We start from the raw sequence: 16825 nt of genomic DNA, 5'->3' as shown, positions 1-16825 counted from the left end.
AGCAGAGTTTGTAAAGACTTTGAACACTTCAGCAAGTAGGCAGTGTCATCCTTACATCAGACAAGTGGAAAATGAGACATAGCTTTTGCATCGCTAATGGTCACAAAGATAGAAAAACACGTCAGGATTGCAGACTTCCTTTTCTTTTGACCTGTTAAACTCAGCTGCAGTCCTTTTGATAAAATCCCTTTATTTGAGCAGGCTTAACAGGAAAGAAGATGGAGTGGAAACTGAAATTAAGAACGACCTCCTGGCCAATTCCAGATCATTTTGTTCCTATGACTTTAAAGAGTGAGAAGCTAATTACACTCTTACAAACTCTGGTTTTGAGCTGTTTTTCAGGCCATGTAAGGCAGGTGCATCCCCAGTCCAGATGGAAATGTGTTGTTGCTGTTCTGTGCAAGGTAGGGCGTACACAAGTGAAAGTCCCAGCTACACAGTTTCCTTCTCCCTGCTGATCCACTACCGGATGGATGACAGACACCAGCTCAGTTGTGGGTTTGTTGATACTAAATCCATGTTACAGCATCACATGGGCTCTTGCTGGAACTCAGGATAGCTCTGGGAACAAAAATGCAGTTGTGTTTTTATCATGATGGGTTCAGTGATGAGTAAGAAAATGGTGAAAGGAAGGAATTTAGAGGTGAGATAAAGGTTCTTTTGAAACTGCAGCCCTAAAATAGACTGCATTGCATGAGAAGAGAGAAGGCTCATACTTAAGGAAGGATGAGACACAAATAATTCAGCAAAAGGTCTGCATGGATAATTGGAACAGAATATATTGAGTCAAGCATCCACACAATCTACTAAGGGCTTGTCTAGACTTGAAATTTCCTTCAGGCTAACTAGAGCTATTTCACGCTTCAGTTCCTTGCATCAACAAATTAGTCGTGTATGTTACAAATTATCAGAAAGCTTAAGAAAAAGGAGTTTGGAGTCCAGTATGCTTCAGTGCTTTCTGGCATAAAACACCTCCTATTGGTGTCCTGCATTACTTTGCTGATTGCTTCTACCTGTTGAGCCTTTCCTGCTCTGGTGCTGTCTCGGCTTCCCTTTCTAAATACAGGGATGCCTGTTGCTAACCTGTGCAATTTCAGGTCACAGAAAGTTCACAAATTTATGACTACTCAGCAAGCACGTTTCAGTAGTCAGGATACTCTGAAGTACGAAGTTTTAGATTAAATTTTCTTGGGAAAGCTTCAGGATTGAATATCCAGCAGAATACTATTCAGAGCACTTAAGCACAGGCAGCTATCCAAAAAAGAGATTTGACAACAAAGATCTAGGCAAGCTCTACAAAGAAAGGAGAAGAGCTTCATCTGGGTTGTCAGATGTTTTATTACAGCCATTAGCAGTAGAAAGGACCTCCTTGAACAGTGAGTTCTGTCCCTTCTGGCCCAGGTATCGCATCATATAATTCCTTTTGTATGCCTGGGCCACTGAAGGTGGCTAGATTTACCTCTGGCAAAGTTCATAGGGTTTCTGTGGACATTATGTTGGAGAGGGACTGTAATGGCTGTGTTTTACAGACTCTGCCAATGACACCTCTGTTGATATAGACCTAGAGTAGGCTGGTTGAGAACTTGAACTACAAGGAGCCAACTGAAGCATCATCAGAAGCCCCTGCCTCAGGTCCAAGCAGGGAAGATGACTGCTTCTGGTAAGTATTTTGTATGTGAAATGAAAAGAACTTCCTTCACAATGCTATTTTGGTGCTACTGTGGGCATGGGGCTGGTATCACTATGCTCCCTTAGTCTCCTGTTGCTTTAAATAAATAATCTGTTTCTGAATTTTCTCTAAACATGCAGCAGCCACCTTAGCTTTTTGTGTCTGGGCACCCCCAATGCACAGTATAATGTTGACTGGGTTTTTTCCTCCTGTTGAACTCCAGTACCAGAATGACTGGGGAAACAGCAAAGCCCTTATTGTATGTAGAAACTACCAGAATGAAAGTTGTACACCTTAAAGCTCCTAGCGCTGTGAAGAAATTTTACATGGACATTGATAAACCTTCCACAGTGATCAACCATTTCTTGCAGCACTACAGGAAAATACTCCTTTCTGTCCCTGAAAGAACAGACCAAAGGGACCCATCAGTTGCTTCAGTTCAGGAACCTCAAATGTACAAACCCTTAACCTCCTGGGCCTTGCTTAGTCTTATGATGTAGTGATATGATATCGTAGGATGGGCCATTCCCAAGCATTTTGCATTTATAGCGGGATAAGAACAATTACAGTAGTTGTTATTGGGAGGCAACTAACTTGGAGTATTTTATTCAGCTCACTGGCTAACGTGAGACAAGCCTCTCTGATTTCCAAAGACGTGATCCTCCACTGCTGTTGCTCAATATTCAAAATAGTTAAGTGGGTAACATGCTGCAAGTAACATTATTTTCTCTCCCCGTGAATCTTAAGAACATGGATACACAGAAAGCAAAATACACAACCACAATTTTTTAAAGTCTGAAAGGCAACATATTGCTTGTGAGCTGTGGCCATTGACATAAAGGTTAGAAAAAAATTAAAACTGATTTGAGCAACGCAGTGACTAGTAATACAGTAACAGACCACTAGAAATGGCAAAAATGAATGATAAGATAGAACTGAGGAGGAAACTTTCCAGCAGGTAAAAGTTTCTTTAAAGAATTCTATTACGATCAAACTTACAGTATTACAAAATATCATGGTAAATTTTTAACAGACATTACCACGAAACTGTATTAAGACAGGATAAAATTGAAGATGTTACTAATTTTGCTGAACTATGAAACAGTTGCATCCCCTCTGCCCACACCCCAATTCTGCCCAATCTGTTCTGCCTTTTAACAATATCGGCACTTGAGTTAACTGGTTTTCAGGCGGGAGGCTGTGCTCATTCGTATTTTCAGCCATTTGCAGGGGCAACCTTTCCAGCAAACACAGTCCGTTTACTTAGGCAGGACTGCGGGCAGAAGGGAATTTTGCCTTCAGCCAGATGAGCTATGTAAGGGTTTTTACTCCATTATTTACCTTGTAAATTAGACTCCTGTGGGGAGAGGGTGTTTCTAATGTATGAAGTGCTTTATGTAAAATCCCCATGCATGTCTCTCCCCCCTCCCCCCCTTTTTTTTCTCTCTTTTAATATTAAACAGCTATTTTCACTGCTGGTTCTCTGCCTTAGGACAGAAGAGCGACACTTGCTACAACAGAAAGAAAGGGAGTGGATCGGGGTGTGACAGCTAAAATGACAGAAACAGATACAGAAAATCATTTACTGTAGTTCCTTCCCATTACTGTCATGAACACGCATTAAGTGTTGCACTTCATAGAATAAGAGGGAAATGTCTTTATCAAAAAATAAGACGGATGAAGTCTTCTTTCCGCCTTCACTGAACCTTCTCTCTGAAAAGCCCAAATCACCAAGTTCCTTAGGAGCACATTATTTATTTCCTTTTCTTCTCAACTTTCACAGCAACGTTAAGCTTTTTACACCGCTTGCTTCCCAGCTGAAGTAGGCTTTTGCAGGATCCAGTAGTTTGTTTAAGGAAAAAAACACGGAGTAAATTAGCGATTAGTTTAATGGCTTCTTGCCTGGGGCGGGGGGGGGGTCAGTATTGCCAGCTTACAAGTATTCAGTTATGACTCAGTCCTCTTAAAATCATGAGATAGGCTTAGTCACTTAATTTTTATTTTTCCAAATACAAGTGCCGAATTCGTTATCGCTCCCGCTATTTGGGATGAAGGATATTTTTGGGGGGGCGTTTGAGACTTTCAAACTCCGCAAACGGCGGGAGCTGGCAGCTCCCCCCCCCCCCGCGCCGAGGAAACTCGCTCCTGACGGGAGCCGGAGCCAAACGCCGAAGAGCCCCGCGCTCCGCGGCGGCGGCGGCATCGCCTCAGGGCGCCCGGGCCCGCGCTGCGCGGCGCGGCGCCGCCGTGAGGCAGCCCCGCGCGCGCCCGGTGGGCAATGGCCGCTCGCCTCGTGGCGGACCCCTGCGGGCGCGCGGGGCCGAAGGTGAGGCGTTTTGGCTGCCTCGTCCTCGTTCGCGCCCCGCGGGCTCCCTCCCCCACGCCGCCCCGCGCAGAGAGCGCGCCGGCGCCGGCCCCCCCCGCCGCCGGGCCCCTTCCTCGGCCCGCCCCGCCCCCGGCGCGGCCGCCACTGCGCCTGCGCGCCGCTGGCGCCACCGCCTCCCGCCCCTGCCGCCCGGCCGGCGCGCAGGCGCAGAGGCGCGCCGCCCCTCCCCTCCCCTCCCCGCGGGGCTGTGCGCAGGCGCAGTGCTTGCCGCCTGCCCGCCCGGCTGGTGCGTGCGAGAGAGAAGATGGCGGCGGCGGGGGCAGCAGCGTGAGGCGCCTGGGAGACGCCGAGCTCCCCACTGAGGCGGGGCGTCATGGCCGTGAACAGCGCCCAGGTAGGGGCCGTCCCCGCGCTGCCGGGCCGGGGGGCGGCGGGCGGCTCTGCCCGCCTCGGAGGGGCGGCCGGGCCCCGTGGCGCGGCTCGCCGGAGGGGGGAGCGTGGTGGCCGGGACTAGGCCCCGGGCGATTCTGCAGCCTCATTGAATCGCCTCGGGGCGGGGGGCGCGGCGGCCGCGGGGCCCCGCCGTGGGGCCCGGCCTGGGCGCGCTGCTGGCCCCGCCGCGGCGCGGGGGCGGCCTGCCGGTGCTCTTCGCGGGATGCGCTCGCTGCTGTTCCCCCATCCGAGCCGTTGCAAAGAGGGGGGAATTGGGAGCCACTCCATAGGTCGGGCTTTTTTTTTGGGGGGGGGGGGAGCGGCAGGGGAGATTCTATGATGGGAAAGAAATAAGGAGATTTGTAAATTAATCCCCCCCCTTCCCCCCGCCCAAGCGCTCCGTAAACCTCGATGCATTGGAGTGCGAAGGGCTGAGTGCTGCAAGATCGTTATGCGTGGGGATGGGCGTGCAGTTCCCCCGTCTCCCACTGACCAAACCGGTCAGAAGAATTATGCGTGGAATAACAAAATCTGCAGCCGGGGTAGCTTTTCTCTGGAAGTTAAAAGCTCGATTCTTGGGTCTAGTCTTGTTTGTGCTTAAAACAAAGCAAATGGTTGAATGGATCGAGGGTTTTTTTTCCCCCAAAAAAAGCTTTAAAGCAAAATTTCTGGCAATATAAATGCTGCACTGGGGTGTGCATTTGCAAAACTTCATAAAACTTTCTTTTTAGCGAGTAATGAAGTTTAAAAAACTTAATTCTCGTTAAGCGTAGTTTTACTAAAGAATAGTGTACTTTTTGTGGGGAAAAATCTGTATTAAAATTTTAAGTCTTTCTAACACGATGATATATTATCCTCTTTTTTATTTTTTATGAAGGTTGACTAAGGTACTTATATATATTAAAATTGCACACTAGTGGTACTGACTGCTTTTGCTTGAAAGCGAAGTTCACAATTGGTGAAAACTATCATGACACTTTTTATCAAGTTTTTTTTTAAGAGCTCTTGTTTTTTGTGGTAGATGATCTGAGGACAGTTACAGTTCCTGAGGTTTGTTAAAATTTAATGTGCAAGGCTGTGATTATAGAACTTTGTATTCTTAAACTTTTCTTTCACAGTGAAGGAATCTCAACTCTAGTTCTAGTACATTGGTTGACTGACCTAATGAATGGTAATTAGAATGCAGTGTATATCAAAAGGAAGCGTGGAGGAGATTGTGTCCAACTCGGAAACTGTTTCACCCTCTGCTTTCTCCTCCTCTTGAATACTAGAGAGCAAAATACTAGACAGCAGTGCACAGTTTGATAAAACGGTGGATTTTTCATTACAACTTTTTTTCATGATTTAGAACAATAAAGGGCATTTTTGTGTCTGTACTTAATTAAGTTGCTGTACTTATTATGTCGAAACACTGCATAGCCATAATTAAAACTGCAGATTCATCTTTTTTCTTCCCTTAGTTCTTGTTTTTTGTCAAATGAAAGTCTTTGGATCTGGTCCTTTGTAGTTACTTGCTGTCAGTATTGTACTGTAGATCAAACCACTCTGTAAGTAAAGGTAGATGTCTAGGTCTCTGGAGAGTTGATGCTTAAATTTATGTATAATTTGGGAAATGAATCTGTAAGATATTTTTCAGCTAATGCTGTCTTCATGTCATTAAACACAGCCTCTTGTGGTTTTTTTTTTTCCAAATATATTATAAACTGTTTATTTAAATGGTTGCCTCGTATTTCTATGAGCACACATTCTAGAGCAACACAGTGCTGTAAGAAGGTAACAATGTTTTGTACTTTTTTATATGGAGAACATGAAAATAAGTTTAGGGATGTAGTTTTGCATGTAGATATTTCTTTTTAATTTTAGGATGACAGTGTTGAAGATTAATAGAAAAGTTTGAGAGAGAATTTTGATAAAAGTCATATTCTAAGCACAAGACTAAATAACATTATTTAGTCATTATGTTCATGTCATATTGTGGAGTCCTAGGCAGAAGTACTTAGTTTGCCATAATTAAGACATTTTTTGGCACGTGGGAAAAAATCTTTTAGAAAATCCTACTTTTCTAAATGTCATAAAATGTGCCATCAGGCTTCTGCCAATTAATGGATTCATGTAGTGGTGTGCAGAAGTATTCCATAAATCGGCTTGCATACTCTAAACAAATGAATCATGAAACATGACTATATCGGATATTTTGACAGGAGGATTAATTTTGGATGGCTAGCTATTCAAAAGGCACCTCAGCATACGTTAGTACAGTTTAGATATGCTGGTCGTTTGTACCTCTGTATTCCATGCAGCTATTTCATAATCATTTAATCAGATTCTTAAGTGTTGCTGTCATTCTTAGTCTTCTGGGCGTGTTCTGAATATATTTAAAATCTGTAAGATATTTTTTCTTAAGGCAAGCTGGAAGTAAACCTGTTGTATCACTACTGGTTCTGTATGACGCTACAGATATTCAGCTGATTTAACACTGGATGTAATTGAAACCATTTTTCAAAGAAGACATTTAAAAATCCTTGTTTTTAAAAAAGGAGAATTTAACAAATATTTCTGTGTTTGGAAATAGTAGTACTCTGTAGGAACCTTATGAACAGTTGTTTCAGTCACTTTCTTATCCTTTTTGATGGAATAAATTACTATACACACTTCATTTATAAATCTTGTGAAAACAAGTTAAACAGAAGAAAGGATACCAAAGCAGAATGAATCATTTATGCTTGTTTTGTTCTTTAACCATTAGTCTGGTTTCAAATTAACTTAATATCATTCTAAATATACCATATTGCCCCCAAATAAGCTGAAGTAAAAACCAGTAGAGTTGCTATTTGGAAGAAGCTGAACAAACTCGTAAGCTGCTCATCCTCACCCAAGCCTGTATCTGGCCTGGCAACCAGATTAACTGGAACTCAGAATACAGCATGCAATTTGACTCCTTGAAATACTGCACTGCAAACTACCTCTTTTATGGCTGGCTTGGAGTGTTGCTCCCTGTCACGGGAGTAGTTTGGTGTTCCCTTAAGCCAGTGTTCTTTCTGGAACAAAACAGTCTGTAGGCACTTATTCCTGTGCTGCCTTTACATTGTATTGCCTAAGGTTTGTGAGTAACCTTGATTAGAAATTTATCTGCCTCAAAAATAATCCTAAAAAATGGTTATTATTCAGCTAGATGAATTTCTTGTGCTAGCTTACTTGCTTCCATGCATATGTTTCTAACATGATAGTGTTCTTACAGGCAACATCAAGTAGTTGCAGAGAGGTCAGGGTGGATTTTTCTGTCAAGTTCCTGAAATACACTGCAAATGATGCGTTGTTTTTTTTGGGGGGGGGAGGGGGGGCACCCTGAGCACAAAATGAAAAGTTGCTCTGGACAAGCACTACCATTGGATGGGTTTGGAGAGAGGTGTTCTAGTGCATCATCATATTGTGATAGCTGCTGCTTCTCACCTATCCTGCTTGGTCATTTGTTTGTGTTTTAAGGGGGTAAAGAAACTGGATTCTTTTGCAACCTCCCCACCCCCCGGCTTTTTTTCTTCTTTTTCTTTTAGAATCCCTCATTCTTTGCTCATAGTTGGTTGATTTGGTCCTTCTGCTAGAGCTCTTGCCCACGTAGAGAGTAGCTTTTCTGGTCTCAGGCTGTAAAAGTAGCTGTAAGTTTGGGTGGCCAGAAGGTATCATTTGTCTTTCTAAAATGTGAATGGTAAATCTGCACAGAGTAGTGTGAATGTGGGCTGCTTAACTTAAAAAGGAAGTCTGGGAAAATTGACATAGAACTTAAATTTGTATGCCAACATGCAAATAATAGAATAAAAACTCTACAGTTTTTCTGAGTCACTGCTATTCTGTGAATTTTAGACTATAGCACTGGTTCAGAGACTTCTTTTTAGAATGGATTCAGCCATTTACGTATTAATAAGTCTAGTTTTTGTAGGCAGTTGCTTAGACATATTGCTGTTTCCATTCATGTAGCTATTAAAATATTTGTAAAGTTAAAGTGGAGTTCTGCTTATAGGTAAACTGGGCTGTTCAGTTTCTGTTTATTGATATGCATGCAACATGCTGTGTTGTACAAAACAGACAAATCTGTTGTAATAGAACTTGCTGGCCTTGGGCCATCGGATTATAGTCATTTGTCACTCTAATGCCATTTCAGCAATGTAGATGATCATTTCCAAAGAATTAAACATGCTAGAACTGCGTTTTTTCTTTTTGATAGAAGTATTTTAGGTGTGATCGTTAAACATACAACTCAGGATTATAGAACAAAGGATTATGCTTCATGGTGAAAAAAAGTGTGTGTGTGTGTAGATGTGTGTGGGTGTATATATATCAACACTATAATGGGATAGTCTGATATTTTATAAGCCCTATTTTTGTTTTACAAAACTGCAATTTATGGGTTAAGGCTACTTATAATAAGTAATATTCCCAATAACAGTGAACTTTTTACCATATTTCTCCTATAGATTATTTTTAAAACACTGTAAAGAATTTTTCAAGATTAGAGTTCATGGGAATACATCCATTAACACCCCAGGAGAGCAGAACTTTAAAGTATGTTATTCTTTTTAATTTTGTATTTGACTCAATTTATAAATACCCAATTTAATTGCGGGTGTCCTTGATATTTTAAATACATATAAGAACTCTTTCCCCTTGTTTGACACCATAGAGTCTTTAGTGCATGCTGCAAGGTCTGTTTTTTTTATCTGTAGTTAGGTGGGAGGTAGTTTAAATCACAGTAGCCCTGGCATAGTGATTGCGTTAGGCTTATTTAAAGCATACACCTTACAAAAAAAGCCATGTGTTTAACTTAAAACTAAGAAAGAGATCTCAAGATCTTCTGATAGTTACAAAAATTGTCACAGTAGAAACTAAAATAAATGTTCAAGCATGGTTTTGGAAATATTGCTGTTTATAGTATCATATGTGAATTCCTGTCTTCATAAGTGAGAGTTCTAAAAGAAGCATTTTATATGGTTTGCCTTGGAATTTTATAATCTAAGAAAGGAAGGGATGTGGAACAACTTTCATTCAATGTAATGTTAACACCAACTGGAAGATCATCAAGAGTTCTGTAACTGTCTTATTTTGATAAAGGGATTGGGGATCGACTTTGAGTGGGAAGAGGTAAAATGCCCTATCTGTAAGAAACTATATAGAACATCTCTCTAAAGGTCATGTGAAAGGATCAACTTAAAAAAAAGTTTTCCTCAAAGAATTCTGTGTGTGAAAGACTTCTCTTATTTTTGTTTTGTTTGAACTAAACTGAACATACTAGCAGAAATAGCAGTGTTATATTCCCTCAGCGCAGTGGGCATGTTTTTTTATACAACATTTAGAGCTTACAGTAGTAGTTCACAAGTATTTTGCCTCATTTTTTCCATGAACATTACAGGTTAGCAGTGGATCTACCAGTGTAACTTAGAATACAGAAATCGTATATCCTTCATGCAAAGCAAGTGAAGGCATTTGTCATGAAAGCATTTTATCTTGTTTGAGTGGGATTCTTTTGTAAGTAGTGTAGCAATGTATAACCAGTGGTGATCCTTATATTGTCAAGGAAATGTTCCTCTTTTCATGAGGATTTAACAATTTTGCCATATGCACATATCTATCTCTATGGGAACATATAAATAATTCGCTCTTTACACTGTGTAGGAAAAATATACTTTTTTTTTGAAGTTGGTTTAAGATAACCTGTTTTATTAGCTTTGAAGACTGCCAGAATGCAGACAGGATTACCAGGTTACCAGATGACAAGAATAAGTTTTTCAGATGTGTTGACTTCCATTGTGTGAACTTATCAAGACTTCAAATTATGTATGTGATATCAAACCACAGACTTTCCGTCTCCCAGTTTTCTAGTGAGTCTGTTGTATGTGCCACCCCTTTATCGGGCTCAGCATAAGCCTTGAAGAGGAAAATGAATGCAGAACCCACCTTCTTTACAAGGTGGGAGTGAATGAAACTGGACTGTGACAGCAAAAAGGGGAGGTAGAGGCGAGTTATTGATAATCCCTTTGATTCTTCCTCAAAGCATTCAGATCGTTGAAGAGGGAAAGTGAAGAAGTTCAGTTGCTTAGTTTAAAGGAAAAAATAGATCATATTCAAATCATATTCATAATCATATTCAAATAATATTTTTGTACCATGCTAGTTGGTAGAGGATTTGATTAAAATTGATGTTATACAGGTACATAATATGGTCTTTTCGGCTTACAATATGGGTAGATACGACAAAAGGAAAGGGAAGTAAACCATAGAGAGAAAGAGGTACGTTCAGCACAATTTACAGTTGAATTGCAAGCAGAATCTAATTCTCTTGACTTGCAGCCTACTTTAGTCTATCCATTAAATCATACGGTCTGTAATAATAGCTAGTGGTTACCAAAGAAAGTAAGAAGTACTGCTGTAATGTCCACAAAACACAGAAAACCTCAGTTGCTGTTCTTTTCTGTTGTCTTCAGGATACAAAACCAAACCAAACCTGCCACTATTTGAAGTTTTATTCTGTGGAGCACTGTTATTAGTTGATATCAAGTTGGAAAGAAGTCATAGATAACTAATTTAGGTAATTCTCAGTATTTCATTTTCTTCTTTTCAACTAAAAGCTGTAATGCTACAGTGTTAGCTTACCAGTTCAGTGTTGTCTGCCTTGTCCACTCTCATAGGCTATTGCCCCTTAACAAGAAGTTTAAGCCTCCATGAATTGCACATAGTGAAAGTTCCCTAACGCAACTTGAGACAACAAATAAGGGATTATGCTCTTAATGTGCTTTCACAGTAAGCAGAAATTAGATATATAAAATTATCATCCTGGAATTGCAGGCAACAGAAAATGTAAGCACAGCAGAATCATAAAAGTGTGAAAGAAGACTAGTCGGCTTTTATAGCAGAAGAAATAAAGCTGTTAAATTTGCTCATGTCAACAAGTTTGCACTCAGTCTTTTGAACCTTACTTTTGTTCAAACGCAAAATTGGATTGTGGTGGTCGCTCTTGTTGCTGCCTGTTGAAAGGACTGTAAATACTTGCTGCTGGCTTGTGGTGTTTCAGTTCTAATGTTGCCAAAGAATCAGTTTCCTTAATCGGGGAAGCTAAAGGCAGTAGACATCCATTACCTCTAGTACTAATGATTGTCACATAAAGGCTGCTGTGGGTTTTCTGATTTGGTGTAATTGCATCCTTAAAGTAGAAATTCTCATTCTTCAGTTCTGTTCAATTCAATTCTAGCTCTCGTCAACATTCACTACAGGAAAAATGTATTAGGGCAGGCGTGTACGCATTTTCTTTGCTTTGTGCTTCTGCTAGTAATGGTAGGTACCGTGATCAGAAATTGCGGTGGGCTAAAGGGATCCCTCACGGACAGAAGCAACTCTTGATTGTGTGTGCTTATGTGCATGTACAATATTTGCATGGTAGTATGACTTAACAGTTAATCTGATTTATTTATTTATTTATTTATTTATTTAGAAACAGCTTCTCTGGCCTAAAAACTTAGGGCTCAGCCAAGAAGTGTGTTACAGCATTTTGCTTTGCATACCAAATTTTGTGTATGTGTTTGTGCTTCAGAATTATTTATTTAATGACAGCTTTTTAAAAAAGTCTGTAATTAATGCACAACAGCTTATTATGTTATCTCTGAAGGTCAACTCCAAGTATGAGTGTCCAACACATCAATGTTTACGGAGTAGCAAAAAGTTGCAGTATCTGATAATGACGGACATCAGTACTGAAATCTTAGTTCATATAGTATTTTCTGTCTGTCTGAAATGGCTGTTTTGCAAATAACAATAGTATGAGTGACTGTGATTGTGTTTACCAAACTTTTTTATGATTCATAAGAAGTTTTTTTTTACTGGATTTGAAACAAAAGGAGGCAACATACAGTCACATTAGAAGCATGTTTTTTCAAATGCTGCCTGATTTGGTGTTGCTTGAACATGGAAAGTATTATAAATTCACAATACACAGGCTGAAATCTGAGGGTGTGGTTTTACCATTGTTGCTCAACCTTGTCAGTGTTAGGGATTAGATTCTAGTTTGCTAGTACTTACATGGGGTCCCTTAAAACGCTCTAGCTCCTTTCTACTGTAGCTAGATGAGGGATAGACGGTGTTGAAGCCGCAGACCTCTTCATGGAGGTGGGTGGGGGGTGTGAGCAGAGACACTGCAGATAACAACTGCTTCTGCCTTTCTCCGTATAGTGAGTAAACTGAAGAGCTAGTGCTCTTTTGTGTTCTCCTGCAAAGTATAATGATATTTCTGCTTGGAGATAGGAGGACATGCAAGCCAAGGAAGTGTTGACTTCAACTCCTCTACCAGGAACTGGATGGAGTTGGTATATTAGCTATCAGTTGGGCACTGATCTCTTTAGTATTGTGGGCTTTATCAGTAAGTATGTCAGAGTATGCTGTCTGGTTTGGTCCAATTTCTTTTCCCCAGAAAGTAAGAGAATTTAAATTTCAGTAACTTCAATATTGTAAATGTGTTGGGAAGTATCCTGACTGTCCTGTTTTACGTTTTTCTCACTCGTGCAAAAGAAATCTGCATGCTGACAGAAGATCTCCTATAAGGAAAGACATGGAGTAGCATTACTGTTGGGGCTTACTTGTTTGAAATGAGCTTCCTAAAAACTTGATTTTAAAATCTACGGTATCTTTATTGTACAGTAAACCTACTATCACACTCATATCCGGTTTTTCACACTGCTATTAAAAAAAAAAATGCCCTGGATCTTTAGTATGTTTACTATCTGTATTTTAATTGCGGCAGTATATTCATCTGTGAATGTGTTTGAACAAGTATTTTGTATCTACATAAAATTGTCTTGCAGATACCTTAAGCTATAAAACTGTCCCAGGAGGAACTGGCAGAAGCTTCATTTGGCATATATAAAGTGTCCTAGCTTTCATTTTAACTTATATATCTCTTCAAAATATAAAGTTGTCATGGGTAGTGCCCAATTCTCTCAGGTTTCCACCTGCCATTTATCATGTAGTACTGTCAGAATCATTGAGCAGATGGACAGCTGCATATATATATTTTCAGAATGAAAACAATAGATAGTGACTTCAGTTTACTGTCTGCCAGGAGAGCATGTAGCATAGACATTTGTCACGTGGTGAAGTAGTGGAAGGGTTTTGGAATTCCTGTAGGGAGAGAACAGAGTAACTGTAACAATTACAGAGCCTAAAATGTAGGAGAGTTACCATTATGTATGTGGCTATAGTTGTGCATTTTTTGTTCCCCTTGAGTCATTTACCAATTACTATGTTTTTTCTTGAGATTGCGGTTTCATTGTTAGCTGTGTTTTTATGAGATTATAACCCATTTTTTGCAGGTCACGATTCCAGTCTCCCTTGTTCCTGACCACTTGCATCTGTTACTTTATACTGGCTCCCCACTTCCTCTTATGAACCACATTCTTCCCCTCCTCCCCTTCCCCCCAGTAAAGGTCCGTGTGGGAGTTCAGTGTCAGATTAATGAGGAAAATCATCTCACTGATCAGTTCAGTGTGTACCAAAAATGACACAGGAGAAAAGATGGGATTGTGAATCCAGCAGGAAGAAAAGTGGCCAATGCTATTTTGATAGGGCTTTGCAGAATATTCAGAATAACACAGAACTTTCTAGGTTAAATCTCATTCAGCTATAATTCTGAAATCTAGGGTTGAGATGTTAAGTTAGGCCCCCATAATAGGTGTATCAGTCCTGGATAGGTGGGCTAAATTGCCTTCTTAAGGTGCTCATCTGTATTCCTTGTCAGGATGGAGACCAGATAGCTAAAATTAGGTGAGGGAAAAATTAGCTATCTTAAATCCTACTGTGAGTAATTGCTCGTGAAAAGCATTGTGTGGGTGACTTGTCTAGCTCTGGTGCTATTAGGGATAGATTTTAGTTTTCCATGAGACTTAGCTACAGTCACTCAGAGGCTTTCCATTCTTTTCCCGCTTTTCCTGATCTTACAGTGTATTTTTCAGCTTACTTGACAAACTGGGTCAGCAGTCTGCTTTACTACCCACTGTGGAATCATCCCCAGGACAGGTCTGTATTGTATTCAGTCTCTGGGAAGACGTGGGTTATGGAAATAAGCAAAGAATGTATCAAACATACATAAGAGTTGGTATCGGATGAAGATACAGCCAGTCTTAATTTTTGTGCAGCTTTGCTTTTGAGTACTTGATTTTAGAAATCTATTTCTTTTGGTATAATTTCTTCATCTTAAATAATAGGATGTCATCCTGAAACCCCCATGCAGCAGCTCCAACGTTAGAACCTTTACCTACATGGAAAGGGCATGGAAATCTTCTATTTAAGGTCATGGAGCAATTCACAAGAGAAGGGAGTATTATTAAAAGGAGTTGAGATACTTACTGCTCTAATTGGTTTCAAAGAGACTTATGACAATAGTACAGAAATAGTGTGATTCCAGAATTTGGGGTGATAATTCCGTTTTTGGAGAGAAGAGTGCTCTGCCGGGCACAGACCAGCTCTTTCCCATAACTTCTGATCTTATGTCTTCCGTTCATCTAAAGCTTGTTTCTTGTCTTTTTGTCTAACTGGTTGTAATCTCTATTCCTGAACCACGTAAAAAGGTGCTTAATTCAACTGTGTTTAGTTTCTTAAAACTCAGGGCCTTGTTGCAATTTTTCTTCCAAGAGCTGCTCCCCCCCCTTTTATTGCTTTGTCCAAGTCTGTATGCTAGTCTTACTTTTTAAAATTCTGCATTTGAAGGTTAAGAGTTGCCTCAGAGGTAGCTGCATGTATATTAAGTACAGGAGAAGAAAGGCTTTCTGTTGTCAGGCCACTGCCAAGGATCTCTGAAGCTTGCTAGCTGGAAGACCCTACCAGGAAAGCCTGTTTTGTTTTTTTTTTCTGGTAGTCCTGAGTATCCTGACTTGCTGGGGTAAGAACATACTGGTTCCTTGATTTTAGAAACTCTATGGGTGATAGAACATGCCTCGTCACTCTGAAGGGATAGCATGTATACTCCTTCCACCAGGAGGAATTGAGAGAAGCTCCTTGAGGGCAAATCCTTCCAAGTCTTAGTTGTTGAAATATGTGATAAACAAAGATTTTGTAAACTTCAGAAAAATTATGATTTATGTCTGGAATTTGTATTAAAAAAAGAGTTCTCTACTTGCAGGATCAATTTTACTGGACAGTTCTTAGAAGTTTGGTCTGCTGTAGGTATCTGGCAGAAAAGGTTGCATCTCTAATGATTTTAGTCTGGTGAAGATAGAACACACAGGTTTTTCTAATGGGAAATATTGGGCAAAATTGGTAAGAGATTGCTTTGCCTGCCCCACATATAATAGTAGTAAAACTGGCTACATTCTCAAGTTACTTCGTGTTCCGGTTTTTCTCTCCTCAGTGCTTATCGTACTATAGTAAATCAGAATAATTCAGATATTGCACTTTCAACTCCATAAGTAGTTCAGTGCCAGCAGAGCTCTGAACTAAATTTATCTGCTTGACTATGAGCCAGCAGCTTGAAGCTGGTATTTTTCAACTCTTTGAAAGAGTGGAAGATGGAGTCTTAGTGATAACTGTTTTATGGACCACTATTCTTGAATTCAAAATTGAGGAAGGACCTATATACACATTTTGGAAGTGTTTATTTTTTTCCTTTGATAATTGCAATGATTGCCTGCTTGGAAAATTTAATAGGAAAGTATTTTTGTGTTTGGCTTTCATCGTCATTTAACAGGCTGCATGAAAATAGATTGGAAAAAGTTACTTCTATGGAGCACTGGCAGATGTTCTGTGGGCTTGAAGCTGATGAAAATGCTGGTGTAAAGGTGTCAGAAATTCCCTCTTTTACTCTCCGGAGAGCTAAGAAATTTGATGTAATCAGCTCTGGCACCTTAGTTGTCATCCTCCCTCTTGCTTACTATCTAGAAGATACTTACCATGCATTTCTGCTGTAGTCCCAAAATCACTGCTGTTTACTGCAGCCATCGTTTGCATGACACATGAAGGAATGTTATTACCATCGTTTGCAGTGGAAGTTCCAGGGAAGATGCTTTCTTCTGTTTGAAAAAGAGTAAAGCAAGCGTAGCTGATGCTGTCCCTCAGGTAGTTCCATTTTAGAGACCAGATGTTAAGAGAGCTTTTCTATGGCTGAGGAAGGTACAGTGCATTCTCATAAATGCAATAGTGCCCGTGAAGGGTGATGGGTAGGATTTTATCTTTCCACTCTACTTCCCCACCTCCGCCCCCCGTCCCCAACTATAATCAGCACTTTATAGATAAACTTCTTCAGGATAGTTGGACTTTGTGCCAGCTGCCGTTTGTTTGAAATGGAAGAGCTCCAACAAGCACCTCATTTTTCATAAAGAATGAAGAGAGCACGTAAATAGAATTGGTTTTGCTGTTAGAAATTGGCTGAT

General features: G+C 40.5%; 1 protein-coding gene across 3 annotated transcripts in view; it reads left to right on the top strand.

The window, feature by feature from the left end:
* Window positions 1-4281: 4281 nt before the first annotated feature.
* Window positions 4282-16825, top strand: part of USP10 (ubiquitin specific peptidase 10) — a 55949-nt gene continuing 43405 nt past the window's right edge. For all 3 annotated transcript variants that reach the window (XM_067302413.1, XM_067302412.1, XM_067302414.1), the window contains exon 1: window positions 4282-4389. In XM_067302413.1, coding sequence (XP_067158514.1) covers window positions 4369-4389 — 21 coding nt within the window. In that variant the 5' untranslated portion in view covers window positions 4282-4368. The remainder of the gene's footprint in view (window positions 4390-16825) is intronic.

Source organism: Apteryx mantelli, chromosome 10 (genome assembly GCF_036417845.1).
Source record: "Apteryx mantelli isolate bAptMan1 chromosome 10, bAptMan1.hap1, whole genome shotgun sequence".
In the NCBI taxonomy this organism is placed as follows: Eukaryota; Metazoa; Chordata; class Aves; order Apterygiformes; family Apterygidae; genus Apteryx; species Apteryx mantelli.
The sequence above is the reverse complement of the archived record's forward strand: the minus strand, read 5'-3'. Positions and strand labels throughout refer to the sequence as shown.